This window comes from Nerophis lumbriciformis, linkage group LG32 (genome assembly GCF_033978685.3).
Source record: "Nerophis lumbriciformis linkage group LG32, RoL_Nlum_v2.1, whole genome shotgun sequence".
NCBI lineage: Eukaryota > Metazoa > Chordata > Actinopteri > Syngnathiformes > Syngnathidae > Nerophis > Nerophis lumbriciformis.
The window spans coordinates 19,460,562-19,482,530 of NC_084579.2; the positions used below are offsets into that span (position 1 = coordinate 19,460,562).

Here is a 21,969-nt window from a genome sequence, read left to right on the forward strand (position 1 = left end):
TGCTCCAATCACTCTATCACAAACAAATAAGAGTTGTAGAAATTATTGGAAACTCAAGACAGCCATGACATTATGTTCTTTACAAGTGTATGTAAACTTTTGACCATGACTGTGTGTGTGTGTGTGTGTGTGTGTGTGTGTATATATTTAAAAAAAAAAAAGTTTTCTCACATTATACTGTATCCAGCGAACAGCTTTGAAGCATTTAAGCGGTAGACAGAAAACACAGAAAACATGTAATTGACACTTCAAAAAACCGACAAAAATACTCGAACAATTACATTAAATGTCAGACTTAAACAACATGCGTGTCGAGAGAGAATGACTTACACCATATTGGGGTCAACATAAGACCCTATTTTGTTTGTAGAGATTCAAACAAGCAAACCAGCACACACACACACACACACACACACACACACACACACACACCAGTAATTTGGCAAGTACGCAAACAATGGAGGAGTTATAATGCCAATTTTTTTGATAATGATCTACAAAGCAGTCATCAAACAACTGAAGCAGCCCATTTATTTCACTGACAGTGTCGTCTTATATCCGGATTAATATGGTCGTTTTTTTCCATTTTTTTTTACACAAAGAATCATTGATAGACATTCTTTAAAGGGGAACATTATCACCAGACCTATGTAAGCGTCAATATATACCTTGATGTTGCAGAAAAAAGACTTTTTTTTTTTTTAACCGATTTTCGAACTCTAAATGGGTGAATTTTGGCGAATTAAACGCCTTTCTATAATTCGCTCTCGGAGAGATGACGTCACATCGGGAAGCAATCCGCCATTTTCTCAAACACATTACAAACACCGAGTCAAATCAGCTCTGTTATTTTCCGTTTTTTCGACTGTTTTCCGTACCTTGGAGACATCATGCCTCGTAGATGTGTTGTTGGAGGGTGTAACAACACGAACAGGGACGGATTCAAGTTGCACCAGTGGCCCAAAGATGCGAAAGTGGCAAGAAATTGGACATTTGTTCCGCACACTTTACCGACGAAAGCTATGCTACGATAGAGATGGCAAGAATGTGTGGATATCCTGCGACACTCAAAGCAGATGCATTTCCAACTGGACTGGACAGATCAGCTTTCAGGAAAAGAGAGCAGATGAGGGTATGTCTACAGAATATATTAATTGATGAAAACTGGGCTGTCTGCACTCTCAAAGTGCATGTTGTTGCCAAATGTATTTCATATGCTGTAAACCTAGTTCATAATTGTTAGTTTCCTTTAATGCCAAACAAACACATACCAATCGTCGGTTAGAAGGCGATCGCCGAATTCGTCCTCGCTTTCTCCCGTGTCGCTGGCTGTCGTGTCGTTTTCGTCGGTTTCGCTTGCATACGGTTCAAACCGATATAGCTCAATAGCTTCAGTTTCTTCTTCAATTTCATTTTCGCTACCTGCCTCCACACTACAACCATCCGTTTCAATACATGCGTAATCTGTTGAATCGCTTAAGCCGTTGAAATCCGAGTCTGAATCCGAGCTAATGTCGCTATAGCTTGCTGTTCTATGCGCCATGTTTGTTTGTGTTGGCATCACTATGTGACGTGACAGGAAAATGGACGGGTGTATATAACGATGGTTAAAATCAGGCACTTTGAAGCTTTTTTTAGGGATATTGCGTGATGGGTAAAATTTTGAAAAAAACTTCGGAAAATAAAATAAGCCACTGGGAACTGATTTTCTTCTGAAATTGTGATAATGTTCCCCTTTAAAATGAATCGTCTCCATATGGACGCAAAAATATTTTGTATACAACAAACCTGAGGGAGGTCAACATGACATTCTATACCAATGCTAAATGGGTTATACATGTATAGCGCTTTTCTACCTTCAAGGTACTCAAAGCACTTTGACGCTATTACCACATTCACCCATTCACACACACATTCGCACACTGATGGCGGGAGCTGCCATGCAAAGCCCTAATCACGACCCATCAGGAGCAAGGGTGAAGTGTCTTGCTCAAGGACACAACGGATGTGATGAGGTTGGTAGAAGGTGGGGATTGAACCAGGAACCCTCAGGTTGCTGGCACGGCCACTCTCCCAACTCTGGTACGCTCAGTAAGTGGGCATTGGGACCATGGCAGCAGTGTCGACATACCCGCTTGTTGCCAGCACAGTGTCCTTTTGACCTTGCATGGCGGAGTGCAAACAGACCGACGGAGTCTTGACATTAGTCCCGGCTGAGTTACTCTTCTCCTCGCAGGCATCCGGGCCTCTTTCCGACACTCTCTGGAGCAGCAGCATGTTGCCACTGCCCACCCGCCTCACCTTACTGTAGTCACGCTCCTGGGGCACGAAGGTCTGGAGGATCGCGGAGGTGTCCTCCGTGACCGCCTGGACCCGGTCCTTTTCTGCGGACAGTTTGTGGATATTGAAGTCACTGCGGGACTCGATCAGCTGTGGCATCGCAAGCTGGGCGGAGCACAAAGAGAACTCTGGTCCGAGAACCCCCTGTGTGCAGAACATGCTGTCTGAGAGGCAGTGATGTTTAGTCAACTCTCGTGAGATCTGCTGGTTCAACAGGCTTGAAGCACTCGTAGGTAACGGACTGAACACTGATGGCCAGGTCTTCACTCTCCCAACATCTAAACCACTCATGTCTTCTTTAGCATCCAACCCATCGTCCCAGTCTCGCCCTCCCACCTGATCCTCTGTCCCCATCGGATGGTCCCCATTTCCATTGGACGGACCACATTTGTCCATCAGTAGGGTATGGCTGTCGCAGCTTCCCCGGCCCGAGTCACTGTCGGATGTGGAGCTCTCCAACTTGAAACAACCGCCGTGGAGCTCCTTGCTTTTCACTTCCTGCTCGTCCGGGACGTAGACCTCCAAGTACTCAACCAGAAGGTCCTCGTAGTTCGATGACGACATCGGGGGGAAGTCGGACATCACCAGCGCGCTGAAGACATCTTCGGACTTGCCGTTCTGTGCGAGGAGATGCATTTTGCTTTGGTTAAAACTAATTAGAACATCCCTGGTACTGTCCGTGTTTGTGTAACTTAAAGTTTGATCGGATTGTCTTTAAATTTCTCACACATCAAAAGTCAACAAATCACCAATTGTAACTAAATCTTAGCACAACCCGTAGGTGGCTCCACAGATATAATTCCTTTATCTGTGGTGTTTGTCTATGACCAGAAACGAGTGTAATGCATGGATTACGTTGTTTACCTTGAGAAGTTGCTGATTGAATCCTTTTATTTTAGGACCAGGGACAGGTGGCAGCAGGTAATGCTTCAAGCTTCTCTCATGAAAATGGAGACAAATCAGATTGTCAGAATCAGAAGAAGAGACCTTGGAATAAAAGGCTATATCATCACAGCTAAAAGGAGGTAAAGGTATATACAGAATTAATTCACACAGACTAAAGTGTGTTAAGATCCTTTATAAGTATAAATTACAACGCCACTTGGACTCATTTTTCTTTTTCCATTGCCTACGCAAAATTCAATCAAAAACTTGATTTTCTGAAAGTTAGTGAAGTGAATGAATTGACGCATAATATGTTCTACAAATGGTGAATGTTCATATTCATCTTGGAGAAAGCAAACCTCCGGGTTTAATTAAATAGTGGTATTTCAGTTTGAGCACATAATAAGATAAGGCCTCTTAGTTTGATATTCACAGGTGGATTGGATCACTTCTCTTAGGAAAGAGGCTCTAATTGGGACTTCGGAATGCAAAAGTGATAACCGTATCCTTGTCTAGCTCAACGCCAACATTTAAGTTATGACTTAAAGCAGTTGTGGACACTTACACATGAACATCTCCTTTTATGGTCAGGATGTGCTCTCCTGACCCAGCGCACACACACTAACAAGAGGTAGGAATATAAGACTGGTGGTTTGGCTTCTCCAGTTTAGGGGTCCTTCATTTTTTTGACCTAGATTCCTGCGGGTGCTGCAGACCTGTTTAAATGGCGCTCGCTTGTAATAGAATAATTTTTTGTTCTGCAAAGCGTCTCTGACGTTTCTTTTGATCCAGCCGCACTGCCGGACCATACTTGCCAACCTTGAGACCTTTGAATTCGGGAGATTAGCTGCGTGGGTTCCCTCCGGGTACTCCGGCTTCCTCCCACCTCCAAAGACATGCACCTGGGGATAGGTTGATTGGCAACACTAAATTGGCCATAGTGTGTGAATGTGAGTGTGAATGTTGTCTGTCTATCTGTGTTGGCCCTGCGATGAGGTGGCGACTTGTCCAGGGTGTACCCCGCCTTCCGCCCGATTGTTGCTGAGATAGGCTCCAGCGCCCCCCGCGACCCCAAAGGGAATAAGCGGTAGAAAATGGATGGATGGAGGGTGTTATTAGGTATTGTTTGGTGGTAGCGGGGGTGTATATTGTAGCCCGGAAGAGTTAGGGTATGCATGGGATTCTGGGTATTTGTTCTGTTGTTTATGTTGTGTTACGGTGTGGATGTTCTCCCGAAATGTGTTTGTCGTTCTTGTTTGGTGTGGGTTCACAGTGCGGCGCATATTTGTAACCGTGTTAAAGTTGTTTATACGGCCACCCTCAGTGTGACCTGTATGGCTGTTGATCAAGTATGTCTTGCAGTCACTTTCGTGTGTACGCAGAAGCCGCATACAACATGTGACTGGGCCGGCACGCTGTTTGTATGGCGAAAAAGCGGACGCGTCGACAGGTTGTAGAGGACGCTAAAGGTAGTAACATCACGGCACGCCCTTTTATATTGTTGTCCGGGTGAAAATCGGGAGAATGGTTGCCCCGGGAGATTTTCGGGAGGGGCACTGAAATTCGGGAGTCTCCCGGAAAAATCGGGAGGGTTGGCAAGTATGGTCCGGACGAGGATGGCAAGACCAATAATACACTATTTGTTTAAAATTAAAGCTTTTGGACACCTTTTCTGTAAGAATCTGGTTGTGTTTCCTCAGAATGCAAAAAGTACTGTAAAGAATCAGCAGAAGCAGCGTGCGGGTAAGAATGCTAATTTAATCAATCCTTGGACACGAAACAAAACCTAAAAAAGTAGTGACGTGTATTTCTGGTCTTGTCGTCCCCTCCCGGGCCGAGGGACAACGTGGATGCGTAGTTGGATCAAAAGAGACGTCGGAGAAGCTTTGCTGAACCAAAAGTTGCTTTATTACAAGGGAGAGTCATTTAAAAAGATTTGCAGTACCCGGAGGAATCTTAGTCGAAAATGGATGATTTTTAACTGGAGAAGCCAAACCATCAGTTTATATATTCCTTCTTTGTCTGTCTGGGTGCGCGCTAAGTCTAAACAGCACCGCCTGACCATAAAAGGAGATGTTTGTGTGTAAGTGTCTGGAAAACAACTGCTTTAAGTCATAACTTAAATGTTGGTGTTTGAACTAGACAGGTAGTCTCCTCTCAAGGATATGGTTATTACTTTTGCATTCCAAAGTTCCTATTAGGGCTTCCTTCCAATGAGAAGTGATCCAATTCACCTGCGAATATCAAACTAAGGGGCCTTATTTTATGTGCTCAAACTGAAATACCACTATTTAATTAAACTTGGAGGTTTAGACAAACGTACAGTTCTTAGTACTTAGCATAGAAGGAAAACCAAAAAAGTAGCATCAGGAATAACTGCCGCATGGGAATCAAACCCAGGACCTTCTCGCTGTGAGGCACTAAACTTTTTTTTTTAAATGCTGCTTTTTTTAAAGAATCATACAAAATTAGACCCGGAAATTATTATTGTTATTAGGGACCGAATGTCCCTTTGAGACAGAGGACCCTATTGTATTTCGTGTGTTTTATTATTATTATTATTCCGCCGCCTCTTTGAGCTGTAATTTGACCCCCTTAATATGCTTCAAAACTCACCATATTTGACACACACATCAAGACTGGCAAAAATGGCCATTTAATAAAAAAATCTAACTCAAACTCAAAATTGCGCTCTAGCGCCCCCCTAGGAAAAAACACAGACAAAATTGCTTGTTACTTCCGGTAGGAATGTCGTAGAGACATGAAACAAAAGCCTCTATGTAGGTCTGACTTAGACCTAGATGTCATACGTTGACATCCTTCAGCAAATATCTACAGGAAGTTGGCAATTCCCCCTTCAAAACAAAAGTTTTGTAAAAACAGTCACTTTTGCCTCTTGAAGCTGTAATTTGACCCCCTTAACATGCTTCAAAACTCACCAAACTGGACACACACATCAGAACTGGCAAAAATTGCTGTCTATTAAAAACAAAACAAAAAAAAAAACTCTAAATTGCGCTCTAGCGCCCCCCTAGGAAGAAAACACAGACACAACTGCTCCTAGGAAGAAAACTCAGACAAAACTGCCTGTAACTTCCAGTAGGAATGTCTTAGAGGCATGAAACAAAAACCTCTATGTAGGTCTAACTTAGACCTCATATATTGACAACCCCCAGCAAAAATTAACAGGAAGTTTGCAATTTGCAATTCCCGTTTCAAAACAAACGTTTTGTAAAAAAAAGGTCACCTTTTTTCAAACATTATCTCCTCTGAGCGCGTTTGTCGTGTCGTCTTCAAACTAGCACAGGAGAGAGATTGAACCCTTCTGATTAAAAGTTGACCAAAGAGTTTTAATTACTGCTCCGGTTTTGATTTTATGTGCCGTCAAAGTCGGTCCCGTCCATCGCTGCTTGCAGCTTTAATTACATTTTATTTTTCCAAAAGATTTTAAAAGCAATTAGTAAAAATAATAATTTTTGGAGATATTTCAAATGTGTTTTATATCTTCACATGCGGTCTTTTATTAAGGTGTGCAAGTTAAATCTTTGTAAAGATTGCAGATGCAACGGTACCTCTCGAGCCACATGCGGCTATTTAGTGCCTCACTAGTGGCTCCCTGGAGCATTTTTAAAAAGGATTGAAAATGGAAAAATATGGGGAAAAAATATTTTTTTTGTTTTAGTATGTTTTTTGTTTGAGGACAACCATGACACAAACCTTCCCAATTGCTAGAAAGCCCACTGTTTAATATGTTTGTGTGTACGCTTCACTGATGAGAGTATTTGGTGAACATTGTTTTGTCCTACTAATTTTGGCGGTTCTTGAACTCACCATAGTGTGGACTGCGACGCAACAGTTTGTTTACAGGTAAAATATTCCACTCCTCCTTTGTCTCATTTTGTCCACCAAACGTTTTATACTGTGCGTGAATGCACAAAGGTGAGCTTTGTTGATGTTATTGACTTGTTGGAGTGCTAATCAGGTATATTTGGTCACTGCATGACTGCAAGCTAATCAATGCTAACATGCTATTTAGGCTAGCTGTATGTACATATTGCATCATTATGCCTCATTTGTAGGTATATTTGAGCTCATTTAATATAATTTACTTTTATCCTCTTTGTATATAATTTAGTTTTGCATGGCCCATGACACATTATCTGTATGTAATATTGGCTGCATTTCAGATAGTTGTTTGTGTGCCATGTTGTTCCAGACCACAGCAAACATTACCTAGCTTGCCAAAGATTGTCATAAATCTCTTAAAAGAAGAGCCGTTTCTTTAAACTTGGACACACACCATCTGTATCTTTGGCCATTAAAAGCCAGTAATTTCCAGGAGTTATCTCACCTTCTGAGTAGCCACTGATTTACTAATGGTTTCTAATGTTGTAAAAATGTGTAGAATAAATATTACATTTCAACATTTCTGTCCTTTTGATAGTAGGCTAATATAGCTAATATAGACACTTACACCATGTGTTGCCTTCATTATAACACTTATATAAGGCTTTTCATTTTTTGCGGCTCCACACAGATTTGTTTTTTTGTATTTTTGGTCCAATATGGCTCTTTCAATGTTTTGGGTTGCCGAACCCTGGTTTAGAGCAAGAGATTGACATAGTTTTGTTTTTCAGTCATTGGAAGGAAGAAAAAGGGAAGATATTCATCGAATTAGAGAAATAAATAATCAAAAACAAACAAGTAATTGACTTGGTGAACTTTATGTTAATCGATGCATCAGACATTATTTCATATTAATGCAAAACAAATGTCATACGTGTAAAGTCAAGCGGCAGAAAACGGACGGATGAATGGATAGTTTTGAAGCAATTGTGACATACCAGATTTTTCTTTTGTCAGTATTTCCGTTGCAATCGAAAGGACTTTTGCAGATATGTATACAGTCGTGTTGTCCGCATACATTTGACATTTTGCTCCTATACAGATATTTGGTAAATCAGTCGTATAAAAAAAGAGGGCTTCAAAAAAGGGCATACGCCAGGTTTTTGTTAGCTTGTTACATGAGGGCCCGGGTGCTGTTGACTTGTCAAGAGAAGTTTTATAGTAATTGCCTTCTCGCAGAGCCTAGACAGTTGATTAAATCGAACCACAAAAGGAGGCTTTAAAATGCCTTAGTAAATGTAGATTTAGCTTTTCAATATGAAAGGACAATGAGAGCTCTCCCTTGGTATGTCTTCTAACTTGACTGGTAGGCATACTTGCCAACCCTCCCGAATTTTCCGGGAGACTCCCGAAATTCAGCGCCTCTCCCGAAAACCTCCCGGGACAAATATTCTCCCGAAAATCTCCCAATTTTCAGCCGGAGCTGGAGGGGGCGTGGCCTCCATGCGGGCCTGAGTGAGGACAGCCTTTTTTCACGACGGGAGGACAGCAGGGTGACAAGAACTAAATCATCCAGACTAGAGATAAATTGTATTATTATGTTTATCTTACCTAAAAAGTCCAGCCTTAGAATTATACATTAAAATAAACACATTTGAAATAATTAATTTTAAATGATCATAATAATTCATTTAAAATGACCATATTTAATTATTAAAATAATTGCTTGTTTATCAACAACTTTAGCATTTTATTTATTACATTTTGAAGCTCTCAGAAGCCAAGTTATGTTATATTCCTTAAGATTTATTTATGCAAGTTTGAAGTATCAATTATCCAAACACAGTTTTGTTTGCATATTTTCAGGATGTATGTATATATATATATATATATATATATATATATATATATATACACCGTATTTTCCGCACTATAAGGCGCACCTAAAAACCTCCCAATTTTCTCAAAAGCTGACAGTGCGCCTTATAATCCGGTGCGCCTTATATATGGACCAATATTGAGCCACAACAGGTCTCGCAACTACGGGATGCATAACGTAACCCCAGCCTCTACTGTAGCTTCTATTCTATGCGCATTATAATGCGGTGCGCCTTATATATGAACCAAGTATTAAAATAGGCCATTCATTGAAGGTGCGCCATGGTGCGCCTTATAGTGCGCCTTATAGTGCGGAAAATACGGTATGTATGAAATACTTGACTTGGTGAATTCTAGCTGTCAATATACTCCTCCCCTCTTAACCACGCCCCCAACCACGTAAATTGTGAAATTTACTGTGGTTTTTACAGCAATTTTTTTCTAAATGAAAAAAAGTGCTTTTTTTATTGTAATAAACTGTGGTGCTGTTTTGGCATTTACAGTAATACGTCGAAAAATCTACAGTTGTTGATTTGCGGTAAAAAAACCCAACAACAAACAGACAAACTGGCAGCTCAGGTTGCAAAATGTTACTGTTAAATTGCTGTTTGTTTTATTTACATTAAATAAAACAAATGAAAATGAAAAAAAGTGTTTTTTTTACTGTAATAAACTGTGGTGCTGTTTTGGCATTTACAGTAATACATGGAAAAATCTACAGTTGTTGATTTGCGGTAAAAAAAAACAACAGAAAAACTAGCAGCTCAGGTTGCAAAATTTTACTGTTAAATTGCTGTTTGTTTTATTTACATTAAATAAAACAAATGTGAATTTTACCGTAAAATTCTGGCAACTGAGCTGCCTTTAAAAAAAAAAAATGTTTTACCATAAAAACAGCAATACTGTTTTTCCATTTATAGTAATATACACTACATTTTGAGGTGAAATTATTGCAATTTACTTTTTTTTTTACATTTTTGTTTAAAAAAAATCTACTAATCAAATGCATTATAAATTGTGCAATAATAGTATTCACTGTTAGAAGCGGCCCTCTGGGGCCAAACATAACGGCGATGTGGCCCTCAGTGAAAACGACTTTGACACCTCTGCGCTATCGAGCTCCACTGGCCAGAGGTCCTTTCAAAAAGTATTTTATCCCAAATGCCGTTGCCATTCTTATGTGACGAGGAAACACATCACATGTTTGACCTAAGCTAATCATTTTGCAAAGCAGTCTGCTGAAAATGATGGAAAGGGCCACTCAACATAGCAACTGACGCTGTAGTCAAAGTTGGAATTGCCACAAAACACATTTTAAGATTGTGGAGGGGGGCGTGGCCTGCGGGCCTGCAGTGGAACGGGGTGTGCCAGGACCGGCCTTGAAGTCAGCGACAGGTGCGTAGATGGCCCAGGTGGGCCTTTTTATCTAATCACCTGTCGCTCTGTATAAGCAGCAGCCGGGAGGATAGAGGTTGTTGGAGCTGGAGGGGAGCTGGAGTAAGAGTGAGAGCGAGCCTGACACAGCCACAAAAGACCATTGCTGGAAAGCAACCCACAGACTTTATTGAAAAATAAAACCGTATTGTGAACTAGAACCGGGCTATAATGTCGGTGCTTGGTGGTCCGAAGAACCCCCTGGAGGGCAACCTCCACAAAGATATTCAACACTGTACTGACGTCAGGTTGCTAAAGTGGATAGTGCACCCCCCCACCCCCCGCAATTTGTCACATTTCATGGGTTAGGTAAACTGCAACGAATGGGGCCATGTGAATCCCCTTCCTACTGTGCTACATTCTATTGTATTGTTTTATCAGGCAATATTTCTTATCTAAAAGTTAGTTTTTTTTCTTTTTAAAAGACATCTTGCATGTAAAAGTTGTGTTGTTTTGGGGATGATTTCAATTCATTTTAATGACCGATGCTGTTTCACCATACAGTGCAAGTTTTTCCAGGTGCGAGCTGCGTCACAGCACCAATTAAATGTGCATCCCTAAGTACCACTGTATTTGAATTTGGATCTAAGTTGCACTCAAACATACAAAAAAACTCATGCTGTCCAGAACCACCCATGTGATGGATATCATTATCAAATTGCAGTGTATGTACTACATCGTATTTATGTATATATTTTTAATGTTAGTTGTGGAGTACATTGTGAATAAATTGAGAAGGGAACAAAAGTTTTACCAACTGTTATGTAAACGAAAAGGGGTAGGATTAAATAAGCTCTGCTTCTTCCTACTCCTTTTCGAACATGTTGAATAGAGAAACTGGAAATTGCGACGCATCATGTTGGATGCATGCTAGGGTTGTACGGTATACCGGTATTAGTATAATACCGCAATGCTAGTGAATTATTTTCGGTACGATCCCCCCCCCTCCGTGCCAGCGTCGACATTGACGGTTTACGAGCAGACGGGCATGTTCGGCAGCGCACAATCACGGAGTACTTACAAGCAGAAACAGTGTGTAGACAGAAAAGGTAGAACAGACGCATTTTGGTGCAAAAACTAACGATAAAGGTGAAGTTATAACACTGAAACGCCCTCAGGAAGATGAGCTTTAAGACATGGCTAGCTCGCTAGCGGCTAACGTCCATCCGCCGTCGGCAGTGTTTTAGCTACTTCTAAATCACTAATCCCGGTCTCCATGGCGACAAATAAAGTACGTTTCTTACAAGTATCATCCCTGCAGGACGAGGAATAGCTAAACATGCTTCACTACACACCGTAGCTCACCGGCGTCAAAATGTAAAGAAACGCCATTGGTGGATCTACACTTGACATCCACTGTAATGATATCAAGTACAGGCACGTATCTAGTTGATACTTCTATGATTACGTCTATATATATTTTGGCATCACAAAATCTTCTTTCGTTTAAAAAAAATTTATATTATGTTTATAAACTCGGGAAATATGTCCCTGGACACATTAGGACTTTGAATATGACCAATGTATGATCCTGTAACGACTTGGTATCGGATTGATACCCAAATTTGTGGTATCATCCAAAACTAATGTAAAGTATCAAACAAGAGAAGAATAAGTGATTATTACATTTTAACAGAAGTGTAGATAGAACATGTTAAAAGAGAAAGTAAGCCGATATTAACAGTAAATGAACAAGTAGATTAATAATTAATTGTCTACCACTTGTCCTTAGTAATACCTACTCAGTGGCCTAGTGGTTAGAGTGTCCGCCCTGAGTTCGGTAGGTTGTGAGTTCATATCCCGGCCGAGTCATACCAAAGACTATAAAAATGGGACCCATTACCTCCCTGCTTGGCACTCAGCATCAAGGGTTGGAATTGGGGGTTAAATCACCAAAAATGATTCCCGGGCGCGGCCACCGCTGCTGCTCACTGCTCCCCTCACCTCCCAGGGGGTGATCAAGGGTGATGGGTCAAATGCAGAGAATAATTTCGCCACACCTAGTGTGTGTGTGACAATCATTGGTACTTTAACTTTAATGTGGACAAAATAATAGAATGATAAATGACACAATATGTTTCTGCATACGTCAGCAGACTAATTAGGAGTCATTGTTTGTTTACTTACTACTAAAAGACAAGTTGTCTTGTATGTTCACTATTTTATTTAAGGACTTAACTGCAATAAAAACCATATGTTTAATGTACCCTAAGATTTTTTGTTAAAATATAGCCAATAATGCAATTTTTTTGTGGTCCCCTTCATTTAGAAAAGTACCGAAATAATTTTAGTACCGGTACTAAAATATTGGTATCGTTACAACACTAATGCATGCATGTTCCAAATAAACCCAAACTCAACTCAACATTTTTAAAATAATTGCATCAGATTGGTAGAAAAACTGACTTGCCAAGTGACGATGATGGCTGAATGTGAATTAAAACTACAGTCACTTAGATTTGTAATATTACCTGTGACCATTCATGCGCAACAACCACGTGACGGAAAGGACCATGAAGGCACAAAACACCGTGACGACGATCCACGTTGACTTTTCTCGATGGAAATCTGTGACAGACAACAGATATATTTTACAAACGTGCATTAAAAAAAATGGCATCGACTTGACTTGATGTGTTTGGTGGTACAGAAATTCTGCGTATGAATGAAGCCAACAACAGCATCCGTACTGGCAATCATGGCGGCTCAAGGTCTCTCTGTCTCTGACCAAAATTCCTGACATGTCTGCAACCCTGGTGACCATATTTATCCGCTATCAAACCATGTTTTGTTCTGGGATCAATACTTCCATCCATCCATTTTCTACCGCTTGTCCCTTTCAGGGTCGCGGGGGGGGATCAATACTTATTTTTCTTAATGTATATTGATGGAAAATTACTGTTCATTGTTGTCATGTAATGGACAGTAATGAACAAGATGGATGTAGTCATGCAGTGATTGCACAGAAGAAGTTTAATCAGAGCAGCGGAGCAGCTGTAATAGGCGAAATTGCTGATAATTGCTACCATGGCAACCTGTGAGAGAGGTTGTATTGAATGCTCTGAAAAGTGTGTGTGTGCGTGTGTGATGTCTTACAATCAGGAAAACGGATGTGGGAGGCAGAACTCCATTCACTCCAAAAGCCGTGATCGGGCTTGCAGCGCACCTGAACAAGGTAAGAGCCGCCTGACCGCAGACTAAAAATGTTGAACAGCTTCTGCTGGCCCGCCACATGGATCTGCACACGTGATGAAACATAATAAAACATTATAAAAATAGCACATTCAAAAATGAATATAATACATTGTGGATATTCAGCTTCAGGGCAATTTCTTTACAAAAGTTTATTTTTATTTTTTATTGGTACCGGTACTTTCATTGTGTTGCTGTACAACGTTTAAAAGCAGGGCTATTCAACTGGCAGCCCGAGAATAACACCATATTAGCCCCCCGAGTTCAGTTCAAAACAAACATTTTTGTAGCAAATTCCTAAAAACACTAGCGTGCTCCTGTCGTACAGAGGAACTTGGACCACTGAAAACACATTGGCAGATCCTTGCGTTGACATTTTAACCTCGCTAGCAAACACAGAACACTGAGGTCCAAACATTTGATTTACATAAATGAGGCGTTCCTCAAGGCTCCCCTTTAAGTCCTCTCCTTTTGGCAGTTACACATTTTTTTTTAGAGATGTCCGATAATGGCTTTTTTTGCTGATATTACGATATTGTCCAACTCTTAATTACCGATTCCGATATCAACCGACACCGATATATACAGTCGTGGAATTAACACATTATTATACCTAATTTTATTGTGATGCCCTGCTGGATGCATTAAACAATGTAACAAGGTTTTCCAAAATAAATCAACTCAAGTTATGGAAAAAAATTCCAACATGGCACTGCCATATTTATTATTGAAGTTGACAGTTATGATTGAAATTACACCCTAAACATTGATTAAACTGGTAAAAAAAGAAAATGGCTTCCTTTACGTAGAACCTCCGTTTGATATTAATGATGTAAAAATCCTACTAAATAAATAAACTAACAATTTCATTCTGAATGTTTTCAGCGTGATTCGAACTACAGATAATAAGATAACAATAAACAATGTCAAACAAAAGTGAAAACAAATTGTTTTTGTAAATGTGTTAGTTAGGCTACTTCCTTGTTTATTGAGAATGACCAAGATGTCTTTGAAAGCATCGATATACAGTAGGAAGGGGATTCATATGGCCCCATTTGTCGCGGTTTACCTGACACAAGAAACGTGACAAATGGTGTGTGTGTGTGTGTGTGTGTATATGCGCCGCCAAAATGTGTTTCGTGGCAATTACAATTTTGACCACAGTGTCAGTTGCGATGCAAAGGGGCGCTTTCCATCATTTCCAGCAATGATTCAAAATGATGGGGCCATATGAATCCCTTCTTTACTGTATAGTAACTCGATACCTCGGGCGGCCTTGTCATTAGGTAAACCCATAGGCCCCAAAACGTCTCATTAAAATCGTTAAATAAAAGTTTTCCTCTATATAAAAAAAACAAAAAAAACGTTTTTTTTTTGTCTTAATTTGTGCGCTTTAAACTACGATAAAACGCTTAATCAATCCCCCATCTCTTTTCTCGCAATGGACTAGTCCGTGGTACTGCACATGTGCAGACTTGATTTCGGCGGACAGACCAAAAGAAAGCAGTTGACGTAGTTATGAGAGGTTTTGAAAAAGATGACGCAGAGTTACCCAGGTGGCGAAGACAAGAAGAAAGCAAACAGGTTTTATTAAAACTAGCCAAGGTGTCAACCTTTTCCTCTGTGATGTAGACTGGATGTGATCAGAAAGAGCTACTGTCCGTGCAGGATGCAAGGGGAGAATGACGCGTATCATCAGAAATATATGAGTAATAAACAGCTCCGAATGGTAAATTATTGCCAAAGCTCGGCAGGTAGGAACACGGGTGTCAAAATCAACTCATCCGGTCTCATTCAAACATAGCCACCGTCAAGAGCTCTCTTTTCCCCCACAATAATAGCGCTACCTGTCACGCTCAGTCCAACCGAGCTAACAAAATAATGACCTAAAAATAATGTCTTACACTTTATTAGATGTTGATTAATGTTCCCATCAATTACAGTAAAAACAGTGGGGTCAAAGATACTTGTTGCGTGAATAGCCAAGCTTTAAGTCTATGCCAATGAGTTGAATGTTCCAGTCAGTCTTATGTTACCCCCTACAAAGTGCTTACACTGTAAGTATTGTATTTATTACACACTTGATGTTTGATTGTAATGCGCATTTTAATTTTCATGACCAAATTTGGAGGTGATAAAATCGCCATGTAAAATCGCTCATGCGAATCAGTAGCATGTGAATAGCAAAGCCGGTGTAAATTAGCATCAAGCTAGCGCATTTTGAAAAAGTGGAGCCTTACTTTACGTTTGAACATTTTTTATCAGACGCTGCTGGACTGATTGTTTCCCCGCCAAGTGTTTGAGCCTGTCTGCAACAAAAGTATCAAAATGTGGCATCGTTTGATCTTACGTGAACTGATACCCGGTAGTACCAACTGAATTTGGTCAGTGCCGATAAAAGTACTGAATTTGGAGCCTATCCCTACTTCACCAAGAATGACGTAAGACATTAGGAATAGAAAGATGGGACTCCATGTCATGTAAAACTTTAAAGGGCGTTGCTACTACATTTTTAATTTAATGGATTCTTCTGACACTTGCCACCTCTCCATAATACTTTACATCACAAGTGCCAAACTCACGGCCCGGGGGTCAGTTTGGCCCGCCACTTCATTTAAAGCGGCCCGCGAAAGCCCTGAAATAATATGAGTCAATAAAGCATTTGATCATTTACTAAACGTAATATTTTCTTTGTGACAGACAGAAATACATGTATTGCAAGCTATTGAGTATATTTTAAACTTTATTATCTAATAATGCAACAAATATAGTATTATCATTAATTTCAAACTTTTTAAAATTAAAACAAAATAAATATCTGCCTGAGTTATATCGAAGCGAGTTATTCATCAAATTGTACACTGTAGAAATTACAATAGATTTTACAGTAAAAAAAAACTGGCAGCTCAGTTGCCAGGATTTTATAGTAAAAAAAAATATAGTACTGTTTTACCATTTACAGTAATATGCCGTAAAAACCATCGTAAATTTTACGGTGAAGTTGTGAAAAATCGATTTTATTTTTTTACAGTGTATGTTATACAAATATAATCAAATGCATACACTGCAAAAAGTCAGTGTTCAAAAACAAGAAAAAAAAAATACAAAAATTAGGGGTATTTTATTTGAACTAAGCAAAATTATCTGCCAATAGAACAAGAAAATTCGGCTTGTCAAGACTTTCCAAAACAAGTAAAATTAGCTAACCTCAATGAACCCAAAAATACCTTAAAATAAGTATATTCTCACTAATAACAAGTGCACTTTTCTTGGTAGAAAAAAAAGAGACCTTTTTGCTCAATATGTTGAAAAATATTCTTAAATGAAGTAAATGCTAGTGCCATTATCTTGACATAATGATATGCGCTCGGCATCATGATTTTTTTTTTTATGCTTGAAGTAAGAAAGTATTACTTTAAAAAAGTAGTTTTATACTTGTGAGTGTTAATGACACAGCTTTGCATCAGTTGATATTCTAGTTTCAAGCATGTTTTACTCAATATAGGTCATAAAATATCAGTTACAAGCTGTAATATCTTACTGAGATCATTTAGGACCAAAACACTTAAAACAAGTAAAACACTCTAACATAAAATCTGCTTAGTGAGAAGAATTATCTTATCAGACAAAAAATAAGCAAATATCACCCTTATTTGAGATATTTAATCTTACTTAGATTTCAGTTTTTGCAGTGTAGCAATTACTTTTATAATATCATGAGGTGAATTCTTATACATTTATATTCATAAATTATACACGCTTACAAGCGGCCCTCTTAGGGCAGCCATAACTGTCAGTGCAACTGTGTTCGACAACCCTGCTTTACATAGAACAAACACTGCAACCAATAATAACAGTTATTATTCAAAGTTAAGTCCACAAACCCAGTAGGATTTTATACGATGTATAATAGAAGCAGCTGGCACTCGGAGAGAGGCTCAGGTTTCATACCTTCATGGCTCCCTGGGAGACTCTCTCAGAGGGGCTCCTCCATTTGACTGAAAACAAACAATGCTGACAAAAGCTTACAAGATGTTGTACGTACCACCCACTCATTTTCTCCCTCCAGCCTGATGCGAATCTCGTAAACGAGCGTGATCCAGCCGGAGCGGGTGTCGGCCTTGGGTGGCGGTTCCCATGCCACCCGGAGGAAGGGCCAGCCTTTGTCCTCCATGACGGTCAGCGACACGTTTTCAGGTGAATTGGGCTGGACTGAAGAGGGAGGTGGACATTCTGTCAGGTGGTGATATGTCTACATTGTGCGAGTGAGCATACTTTTTGACTTTGTGGATTATTTTGAGTCATTTTGTTTGTCATGTCATACAACTACTGGTGGAAAGAGCAACTTAATTAATGACACAGGCATGTACAGTCACGATCAAAAGTTGACATACACTTGTAAAGAACATAATGTCATGGCTGTCTTGAGTTTCCAATCATTTCTACAACTCTTATTTTTTTTATGACAGGGTGATTGGAGAACATACTTGTTGGTCACAAAAAACATTCATGAAGTTTGGTTCTTTTATGAATTTATTATGGGTCTACTGAAAATGGAACACAACTTTCCTCCAGAAGGTCTTATCTTTGTCCATGTGATGTCAGATGAAACAAAAATTGAGCTGTTTGGCCACAATACCCAGGATTATATGTTTGGAGGAGAAAAGGTGAGGCCTTTAATCCCAGGAACACCATTCCCACCGTCAAGCATGGTGGTGGTAGTATTATGTTCAGAGCCTGTTTTGCTGCCAATGGAACTGGTGCCTTAAATGGGACAATGAAAAAGGAGGATTACCTCCAAATTCTTCAGGACAACCTAAAATCATCAGCCCGGAGGTTGGGTCTTGGGCGCAGTTGGGTGTTCCAACAGGACAATGACCTCAAACACACGTCAAATGTGGTAAAGGAATGGCTAAATCAGGCTAGAATTAAGGTTTTAGAATGGCCTTCCCAAAGTCCTGACTTAAACGTGTGGACAATGCTGAAGAAACAAGTCCATGTCAGAAAACCAACAAATTTAGCTGAACGGCACCAATTTTGTCAAGAGGAGTGGTCAAAAATTCAACCAGAAGCTTGCCAGAAGCTTGTGGATGGCTACCAAAAGCGTCTTATGGCAGTGAAACTTGCCAAGGGACATGTAACCAAATATTAACATTGCTGTATGTATACTTTTGACCCAGCAGATTTGAACACATTTTCAGTAGACCCATAATAAATTCATAAAAGAACCAAACTTCATGAATGTTTTTTGTGACCAACAAGTATGTGCTCCAATCACTCTATCACAAAAAAATAAAAGTTGTAGAAAGTATTGGAAACTCAAGACAGCCATGACATTATGTTCTTTGCAAGTGTATGTAAACTTTTGATCGTGACTGTAAGCAGGTGAGTGTACTGTGGGTTTTTGACATTGTGGACTACTTTGAGTCATTCTGTTTTTCTGTTACGCAAGGTGCGGGTTATCATTAATAACTGGCGGAAGCATCAATTTGGACATGTGTAATTGGTAGGGATGTGCGATAATGGCTTTTTGCCGATATCCGATATTCCGATATTGTCCAACTCTTTAATTACCGATACCGATATCAACCGATATATGCAGTCGTGGAATTAACACATTATTATGCCTAATTTGGACAACCAGGTATGGTGAAGATAAGGTACTTTTTTTTAAAATTAGTAAAATAACATAAATAAATTAAAAACATTTTCTTGAATAAAAAAGAAAGTAAAACAATATAAAAACAGTTACATAGAAACTAGTAATTAATGAAAATGAGTCAAATTAACTGTTAAAGGTTAGTACTATTAGTGGACCAGCAGCACGCACAATCATGTGTGCTTACGGACTGTATCCCTTGCAGACTGTATTGATATATATTGATATATAATGTAGGAACCAGAATATTAATAACAGAAAGAAACAACCCTTTTGTGTGAATGAGTGTGAATGAGTGTGGGGGAGGAAGGTTTTTTGGGTTGGTGCATTAATTGTAAGTGTATCTTGTGTTTTTTATGTTGATTTAATTTAAAAAAATAAAATAAAATAAAAAAAATAAAACCCGACATCGATAATAAAAAAAACGATACAGATAATTTCCGATATTACATTTTAACGCATTTATCGGCCGATAATATCGGCAGGCCGATATTATCGGACATCCCTAGAAATTGGTGTTTGTAGGTGTAAATCAGGGGTCACCAACCTTTTTGAAACCAAGAGCTACTTCTTGGGTACTGATTAATGCGAAGGGCTGCCAGTTTGATACACACTTAAATAAATTGCCAGAAATAGCCAATTTGCTCAATTTACCTTTAACTCTATGTTATTATTAATAATTAATGATATTTATCTTTTACGGAAGGTTTTTTGTAGAGAATAAATGATGAAAAAAACACTTAATTGAACGGTTTAAAAGAGGACAAAACACGAAAAAAATGAAAATTAAATTTTGAAACATAGTTTATCTTCAATTTCGACTCTTTAAAATTCAAAATTCAACCGAAAAAAATAAGAGAAAAACTAGCTAATTCGAATCTTTTTGAAAAATTAAAAGAAGAATTTATGGAACATCATTAGTAATTTTTCCTGATTAAGATTAATTTTAGAATTTTGATGACATGTTTTAAATAGGTTAAAATCCAATCTGCACTTTGTTAGAATATATAACAAATTGGACCAAGCTATATTTCTAACAAAGACAAATCATTATTTATTCTAGATTTTCCAGAACAAAATTTTTTAAAAGAAATTCAAAAGACTTTGAAATAAGATTTATATTTGATTCTACAGATTTTCTAGATTTGCCAGAATCATTTTTTTGAAATATTTCACAAATATTCTTCGTCGAAAAAACAGAAGCTAAAATGAAGAATTATATTAAAATGTATTTATTATTCTTTACAATAAAAAAAAATAATTTACTTGAACATTAATTTAAATTGTCAGGAAAGAAGAGGAAGGAATTTAAAAGGTAAAAAGGTATGTGTTTAAAAATCCTAAAATCATTTTTAAGGTTGTATTTTTTCTCTAAAATTGTGTTTCTGAAAGTTATAAGAAGCAAAGTAAAAAAATTAATGAATCTATTTAAACAAGTGAAGACCAAGTCTTTAAAATATTTTCTTGGATTTTCAAATTCTATTTGAGTTTTGTCTCTTAAAATTAAAAATGTCGAGCAAAGTGAGACCAGCTTGCTAGTAAATAAATACAACTTAAAAAATAGAGGCAGCTCACTGGTAAGTGCTGCTATTTGAGCTATTTTTAGAACAGGCCAGCGGGCGACTCATCTGGTCCTTACGGGCGACCTGGTGCCCGCGGCACTGCGTTGGTGACCCCTGGTGTAAATGGACCACAATATGGCCACCGGGTACACATCTCTCACCAATGTAAACCACGTCTATGTCCACGGGGTCGGAAAAGGTGCTGCCCAGTCTGTTGGTGGCCACCACGGTGATGTTGTAGTTGACCCAGATGGACGTGTCATTTTTGTTAAAGAAGCACGAGTTCTCCCCTGCCGTGAAGTAGTCAGGACACTCGTACACCGCATCGGTGCTAGAAGACAGGATGGCGTTGATCAACATGAAGGAGTGGACAGTGCAAAAATAGACACAATGTGACAACCACAGCAGAGGGGAGACGTAATGCTCACTGATGAAAGAGTATTTGCTAATTGCCGAAGGGATTGTGAAGCGCTCGGAGTGGATGATAAATAGGAAGAAATGAAAGCATCTATTTAGCAGAGAATGATAAAGGCACTATTTTTGGCTTTCTCTTCCAAGTATTTATTTATCCAATTCCCGGTAAAAATAAGGGATTTTCATTTTCATCACAAATTGTCATTAATTACTGGTAAATAAAAATGTAAATACGAAAATTTACAGGACTCGAACCCATGTCCTTTGATTCACGACATAGGGACCGACTCAAAGGTTTGCGTGCACTAAAACACGTGCAAACTTGTTAGCACACGCAAATCTGACCTACTAAGCGTGTGCAAAGTGGATTGCGTCTGTTTAGTGGTCAGAATAAGGCGTGAAATCCATTTTGCGTCTCTTGTTTCATGCATATGCCGATCATCAAAACGGCCACAATACTGGACGGAGAAATTTCAATATATTATACGGCAATGTGATTTATCAACTCTTTATCAACCATGATAAACATTCTGAATTTATTTCATCCATCCATTCATTCACTCTCAAAATAATCTTACTCATCTCATCATATGAAATATAACTTACTTCACCAATTATTATTTATGTATTTATTTTTATTGTGATTACTTATGGAGTATATCAGGGGTAGGGAACCTGTGGCTCTATTGATGACTGCATCTGGCTCTCAGATAAATCTTAGCTGACATTGCTTAACATGATAAGTAATGAGTAATCACG

At 39.0% G+C, this 21,969-nt stretch overlaps 1 protein-coding gene across 3 annotated transcripts in view; it reads right to left on the reverse strand.

Annotated features, from left to right (window-relative positions):
* Window positions 1–803: 803 nt before the first annotated feature.
* prlra (prolactin receptor a) overlaps window positions 804–21,969 on the reverse strand; it is a 67,583-nt gene continuing 46,417 nt past the window's right edge. For 2 of the 3 annotated variants that reach the window (XM_061927001.2, XM_061927002.2), the window contains exons 4-9: window positions 20,958–21,127; window positions 17,621–17,787; window positions 13,480–13,621; window positions 12,855–12,951; window positions 3,205–3,277; window positions 804–2,958 (exon numbers count right to left, since the gene is read on the reverse strand). In XM_061927001.2, coding sequence (XP_061782985.1) covers window positions 2,089–2,958; window positions 3,205–3,277; window positions 12,855–12,951; window positions 13,480–13,621; window positions 17,621–17,787; window positions 20,958–21,127 — 1,519 coding nt within the window. In that variant the 3' untranslated portion in view covers window positions 804–2,088. The remainder of the gene's footprint in view (window positions 2,959–3,204; window positions 3,278–12,854; window positions 12,952–13,479; window positions 13,622–17,620; window positions 17,788–20,957; window positions 21,128–21,969) is intronic. The other variant, XM_061927003.2, reaches the window with a different exon arrangement.